The sequence below is a fragment of the Neomonachus schauinslandi genome, chromosome 12, assembly GCF_002201575.2.
Source record: "Neomonachus schauinslandi chromosome 12, ASM220157v2, whole genome shotgun sequence".
NCBI lineage: Eukaryota > Metazoa > Chordata > Mammalia > Carnivora > Phocidae > Neomonachus > Neomonachus schauinslandi.
Window position 1 is genome coordinate 63,889,157 of NC_058414.1, and position 25,774 is coordinate 63,914,930.

General features: G+C 38.7%; 1 protein-coding gene across 2 annotated transcripts in view; it reads right to left on the reverse strand.

Moving 5' to 3' along the window:
* Positions 1 to 25,774, reverse strand: part of DPY19L1 (dpy-19 like C-mannosyltransferase 1) — an 87,069-nt gene that overhangs the window by 60,714 nt on the left and 581 nt on the right. The window contains exons 2-7 of one of the 2 annotated variants that reach the window (XM_044919956.1): positions 25,651 to 25,774; positions 7,641 to 7,665; positions 6,921 to 7,008; positions 3,121 to 3,258; positions 1,103 to 1,223; positions 295 to 388 (exon numbers count right to left, since the gene is read on the reverse strand). The exon at positions 25,651 to 25,774 is cut by the window's right edge and continues 1 nt beyond it. In XM_044919956.1, the coding sequence (XP_044775891.1) occupies positions 295 to 388; positions 1,103 to 1,223; positions 3,121 to 3,258; positions 6,921 to 7,008; positions 7,641 to 7,665; positions 25,651 to 25,774 (590 nt within the window). The remainder of the gene's footprint in view (positions 1 to 294; positions 389 to 1,102; positions 1,224 to 3,120; positions 3,259 to 6,920; positions 7,009 to 7,640; positions 7,666 to 25,650) is intronic. The other variant, XM_044919955.1, reaches the window with a different exon arrangement.

Sequence of the window (25,774 nt, forward strand, 5' to 3'; positions counted from 1 at the left end):
AAAATTATTTTAAGTTTGGCAGACTATGCCAATGGTGAAATCATCCAAATAGGAAAGAATTTTGTATCTAGATGTATTAGAAATAATACTGTTATAAAACTGAACTGCAAGTTAATCTTTATCTCACTATTTTTATTATTTTATTTTTTTTCCCAATTTGCCTGTTCTTTTTTTTTATTCTTATGTTAATCCCCATACATTACATCATTAGTTTTAGATGAAGTGTACTATTTTTATTATTTTAGTACATAATATTATAACACATACCAAAATATTCTCAATCAATGGTCTTACCTTAAATATGTGCCATATATGAAGAATAATGCCATCATTAGTCCATTTAAAATAAAAATTACAGCAACATAAAAGCAAGCAGGATCTCCCAATCCTTTAAAAATAAAAAAAAAAAACATATGTTCTAACTATAAATTACTTTGTGTATCTGGCAATTTATATTAAAATGTGCTTATTTTGAAAATGGCACAGATATATTAAATGGTTGCCTTGGTTCCCATACGAACACGTGACCCTACTACGGAACAAAAATGAGAACATGGCAGTAGCTGCGGTGGTTTTTAAACAGGGCTACAAACTCACGGACATGCCCCCTGTAGAGGTACGGGGGTCTCTGCTCCTGCTTTTGAGCCCGGCTGGGCTTGTGACTGCCTCAACAGATGATGGTGGAGGCCATACCATGTGACTTCTAAGGCTAGAAGAGGCCAAGCAGTGTCCAACTTGGAGCCCATGCAAAGCCTGACCACCCTGAGGTACTATGCTATACAAAAGCCCATGGTGCATGGAAAGGGCATTATGTAGGTGCCCCAGTTGACAGTCCCAACTGAGCCCAGCCTCACAGGGACCCCAGCCCAGGAGCTAGAATGTAAGTGAAGCAGTCTCCATTAATTTCAGTCTTCCCAAGTCACCTGAGTCTAGCGGAAGCCTCTGACATGGTGGAAACAAACCAACCCTGCTATACCCAGCCCAAATTCCTCACTTGCAGAATCCATAAGCATAATAAATATGGTTATTTATATCACTAAGTTTGCAGTAAGTTTAATGTGCTCCAATAAATAACTGGACAATATCATGGAAAGAAACTTGCCTTCACAGCTTTCAATAGGACTGAGTCCTTCTCCTCTGGTCACTGTCCAACATATCTTGGTTTGAAGACCAATCAAGTCCATTATTTTGGTATAAATCCGGTACCAGCTGGCTAAGATTACCTATTTTTTAAAAAATAGAGACTTTTTTTTTAGAAATTTTTTTTAGAGAAAAGGTATTATCATCAACAGTTTCATTACTAGAATATTTTTGAGATATCTTGATAATTATCAAATTTTCCTTTCCTCTACGATCTACTTAGCTCCCATTAAATCTAGTAAAATCAGCCTCACAATCCCCTGCACAGATTCTTCATTGGTCAGTCTTCAACTCTCCACCCATGGGTGAGAATAAAATATAACATGAAACACACAAGATTCATATTTTTCAAAAGGTATAAAATTCTACTAAGGTACATAAAAGAAGAGTTGAACAAATAGATATTCTGTCTTCTTGAATAGATCTAATTTCTCAAGATGTGAATAGATATGGCATTTCTGTACAGAAAAAATACATACAGATCATACACAAAGTTGAAAGGCGAACAAAAAGCTGGGGAAAAATGCTTACCCATATAGCATGGTATTAATATCTAGCATGTAATAAACGAGCTCTTACAAAATTTTAATAGAAATATAGACAAAGGGCATAAGCAATTACTTTTAAAATTAAAAATGCATTTTTAATGCATAGCATTGAATGAAATACATATAAACACACATATATAGCAATGAACAAAATATATCATGTGATTTTAATTTTTTTGTCTACCAAATTGGCAGGAATTCGGGGATATAAGCATTTTCAAAAACACTGCCAATGGTAATTTTGATTAGTATAACCTATCTAGAAAGCATTTTGGCAACATGTACCAAAATCATTAAAGTATATATTCTGTTTAACTAAATAGTTCCACATCAACAAATTTATAGTTTAAAAAACAAGGATATGTACAGAGATTTAGCTTCAAGGATGCTTATGGCAGCTTCAGAATATTTTAAAAGTTGAAAACAATGAATATTTTCACAAAAGATGGACTAAATAAACAATGGGGGACTATATATAGCCACTAAAACTGATCCTGAGGAAGAAAAGATGACACAGGAAGACTGTTACAAATATTCTAAAAGACAAAAAGCACTTATAAAAAAAAAATATTTGCTGTGTGATCCCATTTCTGTAAAAGCAAATGTGTACATGGTCATAGAAAGAACTCAATTAAGCAGTACGTCAGGAAACCAACACTGAACTTTGGTGGTTATGTATTTGTCTCTATCTCCATCTCCTCATTAATCAATCAGCTAACTCACCGATCTGGATGGAAGCTGGACTTCTCTCATTCAATGGGAAATGCCTGAGAGCCCTACTAAGTCCAGGTACTGAGCCTGGGCTTGAGATCCCCAGAGACCAAGGCAGCCAGGGCTCTGGCACAAGGACGTGCTGTCTAGCAACATCAGCAAGCTAAGAAGGGGAAGTCACGGGGACAGTGTATTAAAAGATGGCCCTCATATCAAGTCAAGGAGGATCTCAACTTGGCCCTGGAAAATGCTCAGGGATGTGTCAAATGAAGGCAGGGATGGTAAAGGAGAGGCCAAAAAGTTACTGATATCACTGCCCTCCTCCCTCACCTCCTGAGTGGACCCCCCTTTTCCCCCACTCCACCCAAAAAAAGAGCATTCAATTAAGTGAAGAATCCCCAAGAGGGAAGAAACATTATTTGGCAAATGACATGTAATGGTGCTTCCTTGCTATAATCTCTACACACCGAATCTAGACGGTTTTCAAACTTTCTAGACCATGCAATCATAACAGTTTCCATGAAATCAGTTAAAGCCCACCAAAATTAATAATAATCTTTTTTCCATATTCCCTTCCAAGAAAAGATACACATCTTCTTTAAAAAATGAGATGAAATATAATATATTGAATTACACCTCACATTTAGAATCAGCATTTAATGCAAATAACACTTTAAAAAAGTAAAAAAAGAGAAAAAACACAATTGAAAAAGTAACTTACCTCAGGGTAAAGATTGAACCTTTTTAATGTATTAATAACAAGGGGGTATTCAGTCAGCTTATCATTCATAATCATCCATACTCCATTCAAAAATGAGGGTGCTTCCACAATAGTCTTAAAGTAGGAATAATATAGTCCCTGAAACAAGCGTAAGTTATAATTATAATAAAAAAATGCATAATTCCTATGCCTCTTGCCAGCTTAAAAAAACTTACACTGTTTTTGAAAAACAATCAAGCAAATAATAGCTACAATTATTCTCATGGTTTCTGAACACTAATACAATCTTAGGTTATAAAAAAGAACTACATATTTTAGTATAACCTTGTCTTAATTAAAATAATTGAACTCGAAACATCTTCAAAAATAGTTTCAACATTTAAAAAGTAATATATATAACTCAGACAACCTATGTAACTTAAGAAAACTCCATATCCTATACTAATTTAAGTGTTAGAAAAGGCTATCTTATGAACAGGGCAAGTGAGTGGTTTACTATGGAACTTAAGTTACCGTGATCCAAGAAATCTCTCTAGCCAAAAATGTTTCCCCCTACTGCCCATCTGAATCCCCAAAATGGTGCTATCAGTCATCTTTCCTCCAGATTTACATGTAAAAATGCAAATATATTAGGAAGGCTCCATGTTGATATATTACATATAAGTTACATCCAGATGCCAACTAATTTTACAGACTATTTTCCTTCCTCCCAGCTCAGAATAAGGGAAGAACCCTGGAGGACTGGGGCTGTGTGGATAGGGGAAGAGGACAGTAGTGGTACTCTCGTTTTGAGGGAATTAGGACAGATATTGAGGTTGGAATAATACACAGACCAAAAAATAAGCAAGTACTAGTACTTGCTGCCCTGGTGAGGGAGTGGAAGTGGAAGTGCAGGGTGCTCACCTTCTATACAATTTTGCCTAGAGCTGCTCTAGTAGTCAGCACCCATCAGCTGTCAAACTCCACACTGGATTTAAGGCTCCTAAATATGAAAGCGATTTGCATGCCCAATATTTATAGATAAGGAAAAAAATAGTTCTTGATATTATGGTGTTTAGTTTTCCTATTGCTATTTTTTAAAATATTTCCTACTGTACTAGGTTGAATAATATCCCCCCAAATTTCATATCCACTGGAACCTGGGAATGTGAACCTATGTGGATTAGGTTCCTTGCAGATGTGGTCAAAATGAGGTCATCTAATATAAATGGTATCCTTACAATAAGAGGGAAAGTTAAACACAGAGACAATGGGAAAAGTGCCCCATGAAGACAGAGGCAGAGCTTGAAGTGATGGCATTTCCAACGCCAGCCAACGCGCACCAAGGACTGCCAGAAGGCACAAGAAGCTAGGAAGAGGCAAGGAAGGATTCTCCCTAGAGGCTTCGGTAAGAACATGACCCTGCCAACACTTTGATTTCAGACTTCTAGTCTCCAGAACTCTGAGAGAATAAATCTCTGCTCTTTAAGCCACCTAGTTTATTGTACATTTGTTACGGCAGCCGTAGAAAACCACCACAACCTATCTTGTTTTGTAGGTTTGTTTTGGAAACATGTAAACTTCTTATTTAATTATAAAATGAAAATTTTTAAATCCCTAAATATCAAAATAAAAATAAAATAAAGAAATTAACTATCAAGTTGGAAGATTTCAAATAACCTTAAGATATAGTAATTCTACTGTACATCCTAATGGAATATATCCTAAAGTCAAAAAGAAATGTAAGAAAGTCTTAAAATGTTCTCAATCCTCTTATTTTTAATAATACCTTTGGTACTTTTATTCCACAAAAATAAGTAATATGAAACCAAGATTCCTGGGCTAGCAGTAAAGATACAAATTTAAAACAAAGTAAGTAAAAACCATCTAATCCTAAATTTGAATTTTAAAATATGAATATAAATTAATAATTTAAAAACTGTTTCTTAATTCTGTTTACTAAAAAGGCTGGGACACATTGGCCAATCTAGTATCAAATACAGCTGACCCTAGAACAACACAAGTTTGAACTACGCAGCTCCACTTACACACTGACTTTTTCAACAGAGTATGGTAGTGTAAATTTATTTTCTCTTCCTTATGATTTTCTTAATAACATTTTCTTTTCTCTGGCTTACTTTGTTGAAAGAATATAGTATATAATACATGTAACATACAAAATATGTGTTAATCGACTGCTTATGGTATCGGTAAGGCTTTCAGTCAATAATAGGCTATTAATAGTTAAATCTGGGAGGAGTCAAAAGTTATATGTGGATTTTGGACTGCATGGGGTCAGCACCTCTAACCCCTTGTTGTCCTAAGGGTCAACTGTAGTAGCAATAAGCATCTCTAGCACCAAATTTGTGGTCTCTAAATACCATTTGCCACTGAAAGGAATTGGGGCTCCTTGGAAAACTGCATGATTCCAGGTCTGGAGAGGAAATGTCTTGTTTTTTTTTTTAAAGATTTTATTTATTTGACAGAGAGAGAGATAGCAAGAGAGGGAACACAAGCAGGGGGAGTGGGAGAGCGAGAAGCAGGCTCCCTGCTGAGCTGGGAACCCGATGCGGGGCTCGATCCCAGGACTCTGGGATCATGACCTGAGCCGAAGGCAGACGCTTAACCAACTGAGCCAGCCCTCAGGCGCCCCAGAAATGTCTTAATAGTACCAGAAAGTAAGAAAGCTACAGAATACTAGTGAGGTCACATCAAAGGGACACAGAGTCAGCAGCAAAGTTTCTCACCAGCTAAAGACAGGTAAGTTTACAAAACATGCTAAAATCCACCAGATCATAATGATATACTCCAAAAGAAGGAACTCCATTGGTTACCAGAAGAAAATGCTAGGAAACCAACTCATTTTTCTAGAAAGTAGTAAATAAAAAGAAAAAATCAAGCATTCACCTGTCTTACCTGTATGAAGTGTACATCAGAGAAACCAAATAAGTATTATGGGAAAATTCTTCTTTACATAAGAATTACAGTTAACAAATGCAGGGAAAAAATAACAGAATAGATAATCACCACTTGGTAATCTTAATGAACTAACTGATCTAGGCTGATGGCTAGGCTATAATGGAAGAACCAACATGACAATACCTAAAGCCACTGATCAATCTTGACATCACAGAAGTGAGACAACCAGATATGGTGTGCCTCTTTGTACGGTACAATAAATGCACACCACTTATGAAATATTCCTGCCAAAAAAAAAAAAAAAAGAGCCTTCAGCTATCGAGTCTCTTATCTATCAATTTTCAGGAAACTTGGGCCAGTGGAACATAATAAATAACATGAATTACTATGGGTAATTCTATAAGACAAATAACCTGGATTCTTCAATAAATAAATAGCAAAACAATAAAAATGGGAAGTGGAATTTATAGATTAAAAGACTTAAGAGACACATCAACTAGACACAACGTACAGACATGGCTTGAATCCTGATTCAAGCCTACCAACACACCAACTGTAAAAAGAAAAAAAAAAGCCAATCGGTCATTTAAACACTGATTGATACTTAATGATATTAAGTGATTGCTGTTCATTGTTTTCAAGTTTGCCAACAGAACTGTGGGTAACAAAAAATTCCTTTCTTTTGAGATACATATGAAAGTATTTACCGATGAAATGATATGATGTCTGAGGTTTCCTATGCGTGGAGGTGTATACGAAGGAAAAATGGCTGTGTCCAGTTGTTGAAGCTGGGGGATAGGCAAGGGGAGGTGTCTACTCTTTGTATTTCGTATATCTTTGAAAATTTCCATGATAAAAAGCTTAAAGTTTTTAGAACCCGAAAATATCACATGAAAACTCACCATTTCAGTGCGAAAAGCCATCTCCCTTTCCAATGTTGAGAGGTGAGAAAAGTGACGATCATTTTCAAAGAGGTGTGTTATATGGCTCCTGCAGAAACAAAAGGGTAACAAACCAAGCGTTGACGCTTATACGAAGTATTTTTTTTAAAAGAAACTCTACAAGCAAAAATAAAGGTATCCAGAAATTTGCACATAATTTTGTAATAAAACTCAAATACAATGGTATCCATATCTGTTTGCCACTCTGTATGCTGTAATAGTTCTACTAAAATTTCTAATAGGAAACACATTCAAATTAGATTTTAAAATTAGAATGAACCAGAATAAGAATATTTTCAGTCAAGTACAATACAATTATAAATTGAACTATAAATGTCATTGGGTTACCATTTCAGAAATGTCTGATTAATGAAATTCATATTTCATTCTATCCAGAAGATTAAAAAAATTAATCTTCCTCTCAACATGAACACTATGTTAACGTTAAGTGAAATACAGTCTCAAATATAACCTCTTTAATAATGGATCTTTTTTTTATTAAAAAATTGCATTATTCTGACCTTGATTTATCAGTTAAACTACTTTTTCAGACTATTGTGTTGCATGTAATATATATATTCATCCTTATCATACTGAAATTATTTCTTTATATTTATGGGAAATACCTTTGGTGAGTTGTAAACATCTGCACAAAATATACCAGAGGAAAAAAAATCTTACCAGTGCAACACTGCTGCAAAGGTAGCTGAAAGAAAAAGAAATTTAAATTACTATGTTAGCATAAAGAAATGTTTTCACTTTATAGAAAAGCATTATAAAGATAAGCATTTGGGATGTGTAATGTTGGACTCTTAGCAATTGGGGAAAGAAGAGCGACTCTGTGAAAGAAACCTCAGGGCTCTGCTTAAAATCCAACAGCCTGGATTATAAAAGAATTAGGCATATATCTACAAATTTCATTCACTGAGTCATTCAACAAAATGGGGGCCTATTATTTGCCAAAAACTACACAAGGAACGCTCAGGTGGAAATTTCCACAAATAGAACTGCCAGAGGGACAGAACCAGCAGTGAGAAGTAACTCTAGAATCAAGAAATATGGTGACCTCGGGGCGCAGGCCTGGGGACGAATAAAATGAGAGCATGCCACTTTTTATATATTGCTGCAATATCTGGACTTTTATGATAAATTTTACTATTTTTTAAACAAATTTAAAGTGAAATAAGTAAAGACGTAAGGAAGAGATGGAGGGGTTGTTGACGCAAAACAAGCAAACATTTTAGAATCTCTAAAAGTAAGAAAAGAGTTTTACTGGAGGCCAAGTGAGGACAGCTGCCCAGGAAGCACATCTTCACAGGGAAGAAAGTGAGTAGAATAAACAGTTTTTACAGGGTAACATACTTTTTTACATCTTGTAAAAACTCAAAAGACTATAGATTAGCATACAGGCAGGCAACACGAGTTTTAATGTCAAGGTATATAGGAGTAGGAGCATTGATCGATATCTTAAAGACAAGATGGCTTTCCTTTAGGCTACTCATTTACAAAGCAGGTGTATAATGTATGCATGGCAGGCCATATATCAGGCTTTTGGTTTAAACCAAGTTTATGTAGAGTCATGCTGACTTAGAAAGAAATCTAAAATGGCTTCCCTTATATCTGACGCCTTTAGAGTTTTTTTCTCTCATCAGGGTAAAAGGAAGAAAGGTAAGGAAGAGAAAACAAGCTAATAATAAAATCAGTCTCATAGGAGAATCAATAGTTGCTTCCTGTCCAAGTACAAAAAACATATTAAGATGAATCCAGAAAATAACAATTTTCTTATGCCACAAGATTCAACTTATTGCAGACTTCTGATTAAATAACTAATGAGGAATTGAACTATGAAAATGCTCTTAGAAATGAAAACCAGTCTAGATCTTATTGTCTTATTCTTAAAGAAGTATTTATATTTTTAAAAATTAAAAAATACACTTTACCTAGGAGATATTAATGGTTATACAAGACAAAAGTTACTCTTTCTAGATCACTACAACTGCAAATATTTAACTAGGTTTGTCATGTGACATTTGCTTATATATGGTACTTTGATCTTTCAAATTTTTGATTTTTTTCTTGTTGACAAATCTACCATCCATTTCCTTTTTGGTTTCTGCCTTTAAACACTTCACCCTGCAATAATGAAGTTTGGTTTTATTTTCTCAATAATCTATCATGTTCTGAATAAACCATTCTTCTCTCACAGAATGTAAATGCCATCTTTATCATACACAACACTTGACACACATACTTTGGTAATCCCTTTGAGATTATAATTGGGATTTCATTTATAAATTAATTTGGAAAGAATCCACATGTTAACGATATGAATCCATATCTTTATACCCATAAACATGGGTTCAATTACTCAACTTCCTTTTCAATTGCCTTGACAAAAATCCTATCAGGAAAATTCATAGTTATTACACAGTTAATTCATATTTCTTAAGTCTTTTCTTGTAAGCTTAACACTTTTTCTCCTAAGATCCATGAAATCTTTTATTATACTTCGTTAGATATTGTTAATGTATTTATTTTTGAAGTTTATTTATGCAATATATTTATTTTTTACTCATTTACTAAACTATTATTAATTCTTATAGTTTTTTGGCTTGTCATCTTCAATCCTCTATTTTGAACAATATTATTTAAAAATGATAATTTTGCTCCTATATTATAAATTTGCTATTAGTTTCCTCTTCTCATTTGACAATAATAAACTTCTAGAATACTACTAAGTAATTCTGGCAAAAGAGGGCATCTGGTCTTCTACTAACTTCATTGGCAATACATTTCACATATGCTTTTAGCCTTTAACCTTCACAATTCTAGAGTGATAAATAGGATTTCTCAAGGCCATCACCTCTGTACTTCCTCAGAATACCACAATTCCTCAGAAGAACAAAGGTACCAAGTGGCCTTTAGTGCCTTCCTTTAATTCAATCGCTGAAGCACTAAACAATTCTTAGAGTTCCAGGCATTTGAACCTAGCTCTTTCATAACCTCCAGGGTCAATTCATAATCTGCCCAGTATTTTTAATTCCTTTGTTCCATTCAATTTAGTAGTAATAATAATAAAGCAGCTAACATTTGCATTCTTATTACATGCCAGATACTTTTTAAGTGCTTTTCCAGAACTAACTTGAGTAACTTGTGCAAGTAAACAAAATGAGTAGACAGAGAAAGGGAAGTTGAGGACAAGAACTCTTACAAGAAAGCCATACACGCCATAGCCTCTTGAGGAGGATGGGGGTGGGTGGGCAATAAGACAAAAGCCAGGCTTCCCTTTACCTAAAGTGTCTTATTCCCCTCCTTTTTTTTTTTTTCTTAAGATAAAAGGGAGGAAAAGTTGCAATTCATCTACTGACATAAGCAGTATGTTTTACAGAAACTACCAATTTTTATATAAAAATGTAGAGTTATGGGGTGCCTGGATGGCTCAGTTGGTTAAGCATCCTACTCTTGATTGCGACTCAGGTCATGATCTCAGAGTTGTGAGATCGAGCCCTGTGTGGGGCTCCATGCTGGGCATGGAGCCTGCTTAAGATTCTCTTTCTCCCTCTCCCTTTGTCCTTCTCTCCCTCTCTTCCTGGCCCCCCCCCAGAAAAATATATAGTTATGCTTTAATTTATTCAAAATTGATCGCTTCTCAGCCTTTTGGCTAAGATCAAGTGTAATTTATTCAAAATTGAAATAAGTGTGCATGTGTCTATATCTATATATGTCATTTGAAAATGAAAGCCCCAGTAAAGCAGATACTGCCTTGTGAGCATATAATTTAAGCATAAAGACATAAAATGACAAAAACTCCTAAAGGCACCCCTAAAGAGCTTTTCTTGCTTTCTTGCCTACCGAAAAGATTATAAACGATTTTCTCTAAATTTAGTCCAGTGATGGGGTGCCTGGGTGGCTCAGTCGGTTAAGCGTCTGCCTTTGGCTCAGGTCATGATCCCAGAGTCCTGGGATCAAGCCCCTCATCGGGCTCCCTGCTCGGCGGGAACCCTCTTCCCCCTCTCCCACTCGCCCTGCTTGTGTTCCCTCTCTCGCTGGGTCTCTCTCTGTCAAAATAAAATAAAATAAAATCTTTAAAAAAAAAAAATTTAGTCCAGTGATTATCAACCCCGTCTATAGTCTTTTGGGAGTGTCACAAAATTGATAATCCCTTTTTTCCATTTTAATACATATGCTATTTTTTGTCATTCTAAGGGACCGTGGTAAATATAGCATGTTTTTTTTTTCTTTTAATCAGAACATTAAAAAAAAAAAAAAAACTTTCAAAAATCCAAGCCTATCCCATAAGAAAAAAGTGTTCAAGGAAAGAAGGTTTGCTCTGTAATCTAATTCAAAAGATTGCAATTCTATGGCTGAGAATTCTGAAAGGCTCTTACGTTTTGCTGGAAGCAGCTAAATTACCAACACTCTGAAACTAAATTGGACACTCTTACCACTTTCTGATTAAAGAAATTTTGTACCAGATTATATGTCACATTATATCAATTTTTAGTTTCATGGGATGAACAGCCTCTTCACTGAAAATTGTTCTTCTCCTATTATTAGAATCTCCTTTAAACAAGCTAGAATGTAACTCTCTGAGGGAAAAAACAATGTTTTACTGAAGTTTATACTATAGTATTTAGCACAAAGCTGAGCACATAGTTGAGCACAGAGCTCAATTCAAATGTTTGCTGAATGAATGGATACAACGTGATATAATTAAGGAGGAAACTGAAATAATCTAAATCATGTCTACATAATTAAGTTGAATGTGCTTTGATTGATGGATGCACATACACACACTTATGTATGTAATAGATTTGTGGGTTGTTTTCTTTTTTTCCAAAAATCGAGTCCCCACTTACTTAGTGCAAATTAGACACGTCCCCCACCCCACCCCATCTACAAGCAGCCTGGTGCAGCACACCAGCAGGCAGTGGGGAGGGACCAACACCCCTAGGTGAGGTCCCCGAGGTCTGCCCCAGCTCAGCTCCCTCTGACACCCCTCCTTCTAGCCTAGCCACAGCTCTCTAAGGCCAGTCTTGGCCTTTGTCCTTTTCCTCTGGATGGCCCCACACCAGCAAGTCCAGTGCCTTGGGAAAGTAGGGAGGGGATGCCCCCTGCTCCCACCCCAATGCCTGGCCCATAGTACTCAGCAGCAGGAGGGAGGGCAGGAGGAACAGAAAAGAAATGGGAGAGGGGGGCTTTTCCATAGGTTCTACTCAATCCAGGGCGGGGGGTGAGGGGCTCCTAAACCCTATTCCCTCTCCACCCAGCACCCAAACCCTGCCTGTACTCACCTCCTCTCCCAGCTTCCTCCCTTCCCTCAAGTTGCCCCTCCTGAGAAGATGACTCTGAAGTCTCTGGTCCCTTTATGGACAACCCACCCCCAGCCCCATCAGGATTGCTGCAAAGTAGAGCCCCCTGTGATTGGCATTTTTAAGATACCCAGCTCACACACTCTAGTGCTGGATACCCACTGTCCTTTCTTCGTCCTCCTCAAGGGAGGAGAGCAAGAACCATGAAGCCAAGGTGGGCTGCTTCCCCCCTTGCCCCTCGGTGCTAACCCGCAGAGGCTCCCCTGCAACTGCAGCCAGCAACAGGTTTCCTTATCAGGAATACACTGTCCCATCCAGGTTACATTTTTCTTTACGTGTGTACTTCCTAACCAGTACTTGACTTGAAATTCAGAGCACCTTCACCAACACTCTCATCTGATTCTCACACAGCCTTGGGGGTATTTATTCCTATTTTACAAATGAAAAACTGGGACTTCAAGAGGTCATTTCCCCCAAAGACACATAACTGATAAATGGCAAGAACCATCTGGAGCCATGTGGTTCTAATTCGAAACTTCCATTTCTTTCCACTGGGACAGAATTGCCTCCTCTCCCATTTGTCGGCATCTGATGACCTCATCTTGTAAAAATATTTATATGGAAAAATGTATTCTAAGTCCAAAATGACTTGCAAGATTTAACACAACTTATTCCTAAATTGAGGTTAATCCATACTTAAAGCATTCTAAAGAGTTTTAGCCTTTCTAACCCTCAAGTGACAAATGACATAAAAAGAGGTTAAGGATGCTCCCCTTAAACCTTTTGGACAAGGTTTCCAAGTCAGCCTTGACAATCTCTATACTCAACCTCTTCCTAATATTACTAATCATTTCTTATTGTTCTCAAGGGTCTATTCAGAGTTTAAAAGTTTCTTTCCAGAAGGAAAAGGCACCAGTAAATAGTCTCGTTCCACATCAACAATCCATCCTGGAGAATGCAGTCAATTTCTAAATGTACAGGTTTAAGCGTCTCATCCCCCTGTTTGAAAAGTTCCATGACTTCCCATGGCTCAAACCATGGAGCCCACACTTTGGTCTGTTTCCAGTTAATCCCCACCACACACCCTTCCTGCTGGCTGCACTGGACAACAATCCCCTAAAATACCACATGTTTTATGATGCTATGCCTTTGCTTCTGCCTATAAACTCCTATTTCATTCTTCAAAGTCACAGGAAATCAAATATGGCATTTTGTGAAGCTTATCCTGCCACCCTAGCTAAAATACCTTTATTACAGCACCTAAATAGCTAGTCATGCACGTAACAGTTTCCTCTGCTAGAATGCAAAGGCTTTGAGGCTGAACTTGTGTTTAATTCATCTTAATATCTACACCTCTTAGAATTAATTATGCCTGGCACCTCACTGGGTTGAACTGTTAAATGATGATCACCATGTAAGAGAAACTACAGAATGTACTCAACTAAATAAAAACCTACACATCTAAAGATAGTATCTAAGCATTCTAAAATGCTCAAAGGGTTCCCATTACATGAAGGTATATATATTACAATAAAATTAATATTGGAAGGGCGCCTGGGTGGCTCAGTCGTTAAGTGTCTGCCTTCGGCTCAGGTCATGATCCCAGGATCCCGGGATCGAGCCCCACATCGGGCACCCTGCTCCGCGGAAGGCCTGCTTCTCCCTCTCCACTCCCTCTGCTTGTGTTCCCTCTCTAGCTGTCTCTCTCTGTGTCAAATAAATAAATAAAATCTTTTAAAAAAAATTAATATTGGAAGAAACCATATTTTCAGCCTATAGTACCTAGAATGAAACAGAGGCCAGTTTCTGTGTAGTGAAGTAACAAGTGAAAAGACATTCTGTAGGGCCCAGTTTAAGAAAGAGAAAACAGTCATGTATACCACAAGCTCAGCTCCCGTCTTCTTTCTAGCACCTAGATTTTTAAGAGTTATAAGTGCTCTAAAGTCAACAAGTATCTAAATGCCTACTAGATGCATAACACATTTTCCTAGAAACCAACAACATTAAAGAAATATTAGCCAACATCAAAAATAAAACCTTTGAGAGATAAGATTTAGGTGCATGAAATAACGAGAGAACACATTAGGCACTCAAGCAAAGGGCACAAAGTCTACTAACTGTAAAAAATCTGAAAAGGCAGATTAGTAATGACCTCCTCAAGGCAGGGTCTATTAAAGTGGGATGGGAGGGAGGGACAGGGCTCAAGCCATGATTACCACTTAGGTGGGGATTTATGGTGGGTAGCCAGAAAAGAAGACAGCTACAGGAAAGTTATGTGGCCTGGGCTCCAACAGGAAAAAAAAATTCCCATAACTAACACAGTACAGAATATAAATGATAAAGGCAATAACAAGACAACGTTTATTGAGGGCCCACTCACTATATATACAGTGTGTCAGGCTCTCGGAGCTCCAGGAACACCAGGAAAGGAGTTAACAAAGCTTCTCAACCAGTGGGGCCCGGTGTGCTAAGAATGAGAGGACTAGAGTCCCCAGGGGCCAGTAACCTCCAGGCTTTGAAGACACCACTTCCCCACTCCATGCCACACAAATATTCTCATTTCCTATGTGTGCCATGATGTGAAAAAGGCTGGGAAGTACTGAGCCACTCAATAAAGAACCAAAGCAAGTTTCAGAGACTACATCATAACGCAGTAATAGAGTCACAGTGGCTCTATTACTAAATCCTGGGACTGCATTAGAATTATCAGTGGCATTAAATAAAACTAGAGGTATTTGAGTATTCATCCAGAGCCCCTAAACCTGAAACTCCAGGGATTTTTTTTAAGATTTTATTTATTTATTTGAGAGAGAGAGAGCAGAGCAGGCAAAGGGGCAGAGGAAGAGGGAGAAGCAGGATTCCTGCTGAGCAAGGGCCAATGTGGGGCTCGATCCCAGGACCCTGGGATCATAACCTGAGCCGAAGGCAGACGCTTAACTGACTGAGCCACCCAGGCACCCCAGGATTTTTTTTTAATTCACAAGTGATTCTGATGTACAGTCAAGGTTAATTATCATTGGCACAAAAATGACTGGAACAAAATGTAGGTGATAATTCACAAAATTTAATGTGAGATTGGCTCTTTGTATTCCAAGTGTCCTCCAGCAGTAATTGTATCACCTGAGAGCTGGTTAGAAATGCAGATTCTCGGGTCCCAGCCCAGAAGCCTAACTCCAAATACACATTTTATCAAGGTCCCTCAGATGATATATAAACATTTTTAAGACAATGTGTCAACATTGACAGCACAGTGGAATCACCTGGGAGCTTTGAACACTGCTAGGTTTGGCACAGGGGGTGATTCTAATGTTCTCAACTAGGGATGAGAACATTAATCTAGGAGAGGCATATTAAGACTGCACCCCACTCTCAAAGACCCCGATTCAAAAGCTTTCACTTGGGGCTTGGAAATCTACACTTTTAGCAATTTTTATTAGGAAAAGGCAAATATTAATTCAAAAGATACTCTGAAGGAGAAATTGTCAAAATTCTCACAGCAGAAAACAATGATTAAGAAAGAGAAAAAATTAAAATTAAAAATCAAATCCTTTTTTACTTCCCCTGGCAAGAAAGTCACTCTTAAAAAGAAATAGTCCCTGGATTTTTTATGACTTATAAGTAATTTAGCCTCTGTGAGCCTCATTTTTACCAAATGTGAATAAGCAGTTTTTATTTGGCTATCTCTATCCCTCGCACTTCATGACCTTGTATAGCTACGACAATTACTACTAATACTTCAGACTTCACACTCTCCAAGATGCCTGCCTGGTTATTTTCTGTTTTCATTTTGATCTTCCTGCTCCCTAAACTAAAAGTCTTTGTAGGTTTGGTCCTTTTAATTTGTTTTCTTTTTTGAATGGAGAAAAAAAGAAATGCACTCAATTTATTTCTAGAGATACTGAGTCCTAAGAACCATGACTGCTTTAAAATTCAGTCATGTATGACGACCCTACTGCTAAGATCTAGAATTCAGGGGTCTATGTGATTATGGCTGCAAGGCTGACTTTTAGCTCATTTGAACCTCCTCCATATATTTGGCATTGAGCAAACAGTACCTTATAACAGGAAAAAATTAGGAAGCTCTCAATTACAATGACAACGTCTAATATCTGTTTATCAGTTGCAGTTTACAAAACACTTTCACATATTAAGCAAAAAGATCCAGGAGTCCTCATAAGTCAAATATGACTCTTACTTTCCTAGGAGGTGCAAGGTCACATGATTGGGATGCACCAATACTGAAGGAAAGCCTGGATTCTGTGACTCTGACCACTGATGTCCTTTGGACAAGAAGCTCGGGCATGAAAATGATAATAAGCACATTTAACCAAAAGAATGAATTCACATATGGAAGGAAATTCTTTAGAAGTAATTTAAAAATCAAGGACAAAGTCTTATTTTAAAATGAATATATGAAAACAGAGCACAGAAAATGTATATCACCACCCTCAAAAAGAATATAATTAGGCTTCTAAACAGAGAAATCTACAAAGTAAATGTTCACATTTTTAAACATTTGTGCATATACATATATTAAAGTAGGGAATACTTAATAGAACAATTGCTCAGCATATGGGTTTTTAAAGCAACAAATTCTAACTTCCTTTAAAATCTTGTCCTCACATAATGTGAACACAAATATTTCTAAATCAAACAGTAACCTACATTAGTAATTTTCGTAAAGTAGCTTTTTCCATATTAAAAAAAAAGGCATTTCAGTGTTTTAAGTGCAAGTAGCTAGATAAATATAGACCCAAAATAATATGCTAGCCCATTAAATGCTTCTGAGCAATCATAGCAAAACTGCAAAACTTTAGTAAACCTAATGGAAAAAGTGTAGAAGCTGCATCTCTTCTTTAGAGGGGGAAAAAAAAGATCCACGCATAAACAGTATAAACCCAGGCAAGAGATTTTAACAAGTTCATTAATCAAGAACCCATTCCAATCTTCAGGTTATAGATTCCCCCACAAATTGCAAACTGCCCTTGGATATCACAGTTTACCCTATTCTTCAATGGTTAAGAAAACCATGATACCACTTATTACTATTTTACTCTGTTTTTATAGTAATGCCAACCAACCAATCAAAAATAATTCAGAATCTAGTCATTTTCATAAAATAGTTAAGAAAAACAAAATGGAGACTAACAGTTTGACCATAAGGCTATAACAGAGTGATTCCCCTAAATAAGCAGAAGCCAGCAAAGTAGTGCTCTTGCCAAGAGAGTTATCAGGTCTTAGAATATAGGAGGTCATTTTCCTATTAAAGTGTCTTTAAAAAAAAAAAAAGATTTATTTATTTATTTCAGAGGGGGACACTTGGGGGGCACCAGGGCAGAGAAAGTCCTAAGCAGACAACATGCTGAGTGTGGAGCCCGAGGGAGGGCTCCATCTCATGACCCTGAGATCTCCAGCCAAAACCAAGCATGAGACACGCAATGGACAGCACCTCTCAGGCACCCCCCCCATTAATGTATCTTTGACGGGTTTTTGACAGTTGCCTAAAACTAGAGATCTGAAACCAACAATTTGACAGATATACTTAACAAGCCAAAAGACCTTAACTTCAATCTCAAACCACCCCCTGTGAACTCACTAATGCTGTCAGGCCATTCACCTGGCCTACTTTACTTTCTTCACATGTAAAATTCCAGTAGCTAACCTTTCAGCTCTAGATTTCTTATGATATTTCCATGGAGATCAAAGATGACAAAAGAATGAGAAATAAGGTCTTATTAAAAAAAACTTTTAAATGTAGTGGAAAACAGTGGCACTGTGCTAGTTACATAAGTACTTTATGATTATTATTAAAATGTGGGGAAAAAATTCTGAGGTTTGACAACTGAAGCACTGAAAAGCTGCATTAAAAAGCAGTGATTACTATTAGGAAGTAATAGACAAATCCAGTGCAGAGCAGTAGCATATTAGGCAAATTTGAGTTGAGTTGTATAAAAATATGACTAAAGCCTCACTCTTCTCAATTATAACAATCTTCCCAAGTTAAAAATTTGTCAAGATGGCAAGTTTTCAAAAGTAATTGGCCAAGTAATTTATAAACTGTGTTTGAGATACAGTTGGTACTACTGTAAACTAGAAGAAAAACTCACCCTATCCTTGGTCAGTACAACGAATCACAATAGAACTTCTGTGAGTGATCTTGGTGACTAGGTTAAGTTAACATTTGCTGCCAGAAGTTAAAATTACAAAATGCTGCCCAAACATTGATCATGTGTAGTGACAGACCTCAATAACATACCTGACAATTGGTTACTTTGGAAAGGAAGTCAAACACGGAGGAATATGCCAGACAAACGTGAAGATATGTGAGCTGTTCATTTAAATGTATTGGGGGGGTGGGGTGGGAAATAACAATGCTGAGAAAATAAAAAATAGTATTGAAGCAAAAAAAAAGTTACAATAGTTGTAGATTTATGTACTCTAAAAAGATCAATTCTTCCACTTTTAAATTTATTCCTATTCACTGATTCTTGAATTATGAAAGCTCACCCATGGAGAAGTGATCTTTCCTATGAAATGAGACTGCCTTTTATGGAATTAAACAGCAGCATAAAGGTCTTGACCTAGAAATAGATGCAATTTTTACTAACTTTGATGACTAATACTCATTAGAATGGTAACTAAAGAAAACTAGCAAACTCTTCCCTGGAAGAAAGTACAATCTGATGGCAAAAGATAAATTAGCGTATAATTATAAATTATGCCTAAATTATAAAGCCTAAAGCTACTCTGCTTAGAAACATGCACACAGGGACTTACAGTCTCTGTGATAATGTAAATCATTAACATAAACTTTGAGAAACATTAATACAGCCTAACAGGCTTAGTGTATAAAAGTTATAAAAAAGGCTATAGTTCAAAACTTAGCAACATCCAAATATGCATGTGTATAATAAAGCTTTATCTGCTTTCAGTATTGATGCTGTATTATAGGCCAAAAATCAATCACAAATTGGTAATATATCCTTATATTTACACAATCCAAACTCATCACATTTGTTATTTGAGCACACATGAATATTACATCTTCAGAACCCTTCTGTTTATTTTAATAATAAAAATGTTTAAATGATTATAAATGTTCTTTAGAGTTAACCAGAAGTCTATTTCAGAAAGAAAAAAACTGGTTTTAAACATTGAAAAAACTCTTTAAATCCCAAATTCCCATTTCATTCACTGGCTTTCCAGGGAAATGTACTGGCCCAACATCTATATATTAATACACCCTTAGAGCTGATGCTCAGTTGTATCTAAGTGTTTGTTTGAAAGCCATCCCACTAAGATGCCCAGTGGTCCCTGTGCCTTCGTAGTTCCTCAGCTGTTCTTGTCCCTTATGCCACACCTAATATGTCCTCTTTCCACTTCTTATTCCCATATCCCTATGCATGATCCCTCTTCTCTCTATTACCCCTAAAGGAAGAAACAAGAAAGCTAACACTTATTGAGCACTAAATGTTGGACGTTTCTCTGAACTGAGTCCTGGGGCTTCATTTCTTCTTTTGCTATACTCACCCTAGAGAAGGTAAAATACAGCATAGGAGTTAAGAGCATGAACTCTGAAGCCACATTGCCTGGGTTCAAATCCTGAGCCTTCCACATTCTAGGGATGATCTTGGGCAAGTTATTTAACATCTGTGTGCCTCAGATTCTCTATCTGATAAAACAGGTATGATGATCACAATGTCATGGTCAGGACTGAGTTAGCAGTGAAATGAGTTTAAGATAAATGAGTAAATCTAAAGCACTTAGAACTATGCCTGGCACACAGGCATATCAGTACCAATAAAAGATGCTATTATCAATTCCCATTAATTTAATACCACCCATTTGCTAGGGATGTCCTATTTTGTTTCCATTCTGACACCTTCTCTTATGTCCCACAGCCCACTTGACAGTTCTACTGGGACATCTCACAAATGTCTCAAAGGTACCATGTCCAGGATGGAATTCTCGATCTTTCCTCTCAAATCTATGCCCTCACCCATGCCCCTAGTCTTCACGATTTCAGTGAATGCCACCTTGTTTTCCCACTTACAGCAGCCAAAACCTAGAAATTATTCATAGCTCTTCCCTTTCCCTCAATACAAGTCCTATTCACCAGCAAATCCTACCATTTCTCTCTCCAAAACAAATCTCAAATCTACCCCCCTTCATCACGGCCAACAACTCTCTTACCAGATCCCTGCCAGAGCCTCCCCACTGGTTTCTCTCTGTTCTGCCCTTGTACTCCACAACCCATTTTCCCAAGAGTAGATTTCTCAAAATAAAAATTAAATCATGTTACTCTCCTGTTCAACACTCCTCAGTGACTTCCCATTGTAGTAGGAATAAAACCCAAGCTCCTTAAGGAGATCTGGTTCATGCCTCTGTCGTGTTAGACACGCTAAGCTGTGGCCTACCTCAGCACATGCTGTGTGCCACGCCCACACTGCCCTTTCTCTTCCTCTAGACGGTGCGCATCTTCTCTGCCTTTAGGGCTCACTTCTAAGGCTACCTCCCCAAAGACTTTCCTGATTCTAAACAGGTATCTCCTGTTTTTTCTATCTCAGCCACTTTTTTCTTTCCTCCACTGGACTTACTGCAATGTACTATTATTTTTATTTGTCCCTGAGCCTTTTAGAATGGGGTTCCATAGAGACAGAGGCTACAGCTGTCTTGTCTTCCATCTTATCCCCCAAAACTAGCATCAGGCATAGCAGGCATTCAGTAATTGGTGAACATGAATAAAGCTCTGTTTACATGTATTATTTATTCTTTACCACAACCATGTGGGGCATTTATCATCCCCATTTTAAAGAGGAGGCAGCCAAGAGTCAGATATTAAGGGATCTATAGCTTTTATGTGTAGAAACAAGATCCAAATGCAGGTCAGTACTGAGACGCCTCTGCTACTTGAAACACACCACGCTGCCTCCTCTCCAGCCCCATTGCTAACATCTAGCCTCAACCTCTGCCTCAACCCACTTTCTCACCCCTTATGCCCCTAAGAAGTCATATGTGTTTCCCATTACATGGGCTTTCACACTCCCATAAGTTGTGGCTAACAAAAGCAGTGGTCCTGAAGCATTTTTGCTTCCCAAAGGACATTTACCAATATATGAAGACATTTTGGTTGTCACAACTGGGGAGGTACCACTGGCATCTAACAGGTAGAGGCCAGTGATGCTGCTAACATCCCATAATGCACAGGACACCCCCTCACCAAACAAAGATTTATTCAACCCAAAATGTCATCACGCTGCATATGAGAAGCCTTACCAATAAAGAACCCACTTACAGCAGTTGCCGTTGACCTTAGGAACCAGACAGGTAACATAAACGAGCCAAGTAGGACAGATGTAAGGGAAAAAAACAACAGTTTTCATTATCTCTCTCTTCCATACTCGGGTTACGATTTCATTATGTTTTGTAAATGACATCTTACCTTGTAGTCTTTCACCACTGGCATGCTTTATTTGCATGTTTAACATGCATATTCTTCACTTCCACAAAGGAAAGGACTCCTCCCATTTCCCCTTGAAACACAGAGCCCTCTCCAGCTATCCTTTTTACTTCCCTCTTTTGATAATAGACATGGGTACAAGAAACTCTAATTAAAATAACAGCCATATCAGATGATGAATGGCAACTCACAGCCCCAGTTTTGGGAAAACAACAGAGACTAGGAGAAACTTGAGCAAACTGGACTGTCTGTGCCCCTGCCTTAAAAGAGGGAAGGGGCACCTCAGTGGCTCAGTCGGTTAAGTGTCTGCCTTTGGCTCAGGTCATGATCCCAGGGTCCTGGAACCGAGCCCCACATCAGGCTCCCTGCTCAGAGGGGAGCCTGCTTCTCCCTCTGCCTACCACTCCCCCTGCTTGTGCTCTCTCTCTGTCAGATAAATAAATAAAATCTTTTCTAAAGTTTTAAAAAATAAAATAAATAAATAAATAATTAAAAGCGGGAAGGCAAGAAGCCCTTAGTACTAGGGGGTCATTGCCATATAGGAACGTCAGTTCCGTGATGCTAGACAGTCTGCTACTAAGTAGAGGCAGGACATAGGACTTTAAAATTACTGACACTTCCCTCCACCTCACCCCACCCCAGATTCTGATTTAATTGGTCTGATGTGTGGCTTGGCTATCAGGATTTTTTAAAGCTTCCAGGTGACTCTAGTCCAGTTTTGCTAAGATTAAGAGCCACCAGTCTAATCCAGTCCTCCCATTTTTACATATATACAAACTGAGGCTCAGAGAAGCTAAATGTTTTGCTTAGGCCCCCAACTAGTTTAAAACAGGTATAGAACCAGAAAACAGTTCTTCTAAGGCAGTGTTTTCAAACCACAGGCTATAATACTAGATCGTAAAACTCAAAAGTTAATAAATGGCATTTCTTTTAAAAAGGACAGAATAAGAAATCAGAGTATACTATACGTTATAGGAGTAAGTATTGTTACATGAAACGTGTTTCAAGTATATGCACATATTTGCTGATCTCCATTGCTTCTCTAAATCCATTCTCCTCCCTTCTCTGCCTTATTTCCAACCCTACAGAATGATTCAGCTGGGTCCCTTGCCAGAGGGGTTCCAATTCGTTAGCCAGTGAGGGGCATGAGCTGGAGAGCAAAGGGTGGGAGGAGAGGGTCTGGGGTCCCTCTTCCTGGGAGATCCTGCTCCCACAGCACCGGTCTCCCTGGGGTCAGCTCCTGATGAAGCTCCCCTTCCCCTGGAGGCCCAGAGGTGGTAGCACCTTCTGACTGCAGACAGTCATGGGTGTTTCAGTGTCTTTTATGGGTTCCTTAAAACTGTTCACTTCTGAAAAGAGTCCGTTTATTGAATCTGTTTCCTGCCAGGACACCGACATACCTAAATGGAGTAACAGACACGTGCATAAATGTACTGGGTTGCACTTTCAGAAGTGTGAGCAGGTTTAATGTAAATTGTATTGCTTCCTGTGAGTTATGGTGAATAAAGCTGGAGAAAAACAGCATCATGGTTTTTCTTTACTATACTGCTGCTCCCCCTGACTGATGTGTAGGGAGCTATTGGATTGACACTTCAAAAAACAAACATCTGACAAACAATTCTTTACTACGACTGTTACCACTAAATAAATAGCCAATAATGTCCAAAAATAAGAAAAACATGTATGTTTGTTAAGCAGATTTTTTTAACAGTGCTTATCACTGCCCAACAGCAGAAAGGGCTAGCTCATCAGTGCTTAGCACGTATGGAGGAGATGAAGGAAACCGAACCGAGAACCTCTAGTCAGTTTCTAACTCTTAAAGATGTGTGCTTCTATCAGGGAGCTTCAGGTTGTAAACTTTTTTTCCCCAAATATAAATGAAGCCATTTTTGTGATAGCAAAATCCCACACTAAAGACCTGTACGATGTCAGCTCAACTCATGCTCATTCTGCTAAGGGCAAGAAGAGAGGGAATGAGGAAGCTTTCAAAAATGTCTAAACTTTGCTCCTTTTTGCAGGACCCAAGGGTACAGGGCCAGAGGAAGAACCAAACATCCTGTGTCTGATCATTCTTCAAAATCCTGTAGATGGCCTCTTGTAGATGTAGAAAATCATCCAAACTCCATCCAATGACCAGTGTCCAGAGTACACCCAAAAATGTGGGACAGCTCCTTCACTGTACCTCTTTCCAATGCCCAAGGGGGTAAGTCAAGTAAAGTGCCCACTGTTCTATTAATACAAAACTGTATTTAGGTATAAGCATGAAATATGATGCTCACTAAATCCAAAGCTAAGCCATCCAATAAAAGAAGATTCAAAGTAAATGCAATTACGAGAAAACGGCAAGATGATTATCCTACGGTTGTTACTGTAACCTCCCTGAAAAAGAAGTGGTGCCCTTCCACACTTCACTACAAAGTGGTTAATGTTTATACTAGCCATTCAACAAAAATGCAACTTCATTCTGTCACAAATCAGTATTATGCAGGCGCTTTTATAATAGCAGCTAAAACTTGTTAAAGGCTTTAGACACAGAATGCCATCCCATATATTAGCCACCCCTTTTAGTTCTACTCCTCAGAACACACCCCTGGAGTAAGTAGGGGTGGCGATAATCTCAGGTCACAGAGAAAGAAGAGGCTCACAAAGGAAATAATTTGAAACTTAAACCAAACAACCACTCTGCACAGGATTTGGAGCCTGTCTCATCCATTGTACCATGCTGCCTCCCCAAGGTGAACTCATCTAACCTGCACACTGGCAAGGTTTTTCAAGCTCACTACTGAAAAGAGGAGGAATATACTGAAAATACTGAATTTTTCTTGGCTTGAATCTACAATACATAACAATATAACCTTTCTGAGCCCATTAAAACACACACAAACACACACACACACGGAGATGACTCTGGCCTTTTATGATTGAGTGGCTTCTAGTGGTGGATGTTATGTCAGGGGAAGCCGAATTGCTGTGTCCTATTCCTTCGCCTATATTGAAATCCAAATTCTCTTGGGCCACTAAGGGAATTTGAAAGGATAATTAGGCATAAATCACCAACAGTTAAATAATGCAGTAGCCAAAGCCCATTAATGGTATTATATAGGAAAGGCGGTGTTACAACATTTTACTGGCTTAGAAAAATTAGGCCCATTATCCAAACTGCTATAACTCGCCTTATCGGAATGTCAATCAGGAAACAAAGGAAACCTGAAGTGGGTCCACAACCTGTCACCGTTTCAACTTTATTTTTTTCAGCACATCGCTGCACATCATCCATTTGGTGCATGGCAGCGGAAAAGGAGGGGAGCCCTCCACACCAAACGTTCCCAGGTCAGAAGAGAGGATTAGAGCGCCAGTGCCCAAAACACAACACAACCTGGAAAGTGACGTGCCGAGAGGAATCACAAAGTGCCACCGGCGGTGTTTGCGGCCAAGAAGAAAAAAGCACGCTAAAATTTAATTATAAGTTTAGCAACTTTCTAGAATGGGGAACGGGCTTCTGCTTTCAGCTCCACGGAACCGCCTCCAACCCAAAGCAAACCATCCTCCGGGCAGGGGCCAAGATAACGGGAAGGCGGCCGGTCCGCGCCAATCAGCAGCGCCCAAGTCTCGTTAGCGCAGACCTGTCAGTTCGCCGCCAGGCCGGGCAGCTGTTGATCTCGGGGCCATTTTTTTTTTTTTTTAAACAGAGACAGAGAGCACACTGGAAAGGAGCGAGGAAGCCTGAGCCAGGCGGAGGGGGAGGGGAGGAGGAGGTGAGGACGTCCCAGGAAAAGTCGGAGAGGGCTGCAAACTGGCGGGGACCGGGCGGCGGGGCTCAGCGGCGCGGAAGTGGGAGGGGAGTACTGGGGAGGGGGGAGAGGGGCCCGCGCCTCAAAGTTCCGCGTCCCGGCGGCGCCCGCGCTCTGGGGCTGCTCACCTAGCAGGAGCGTGGTCCAGGTCCGGCCGCGCCCCGCGCGCCGCAGGCCCAGCGCCCCGCGCAGCCCGGCCACCAGGCGCCCCCCGAGCCAGCCCCCGGCGGAAGGCGCGGCGGGCTCGGCGCG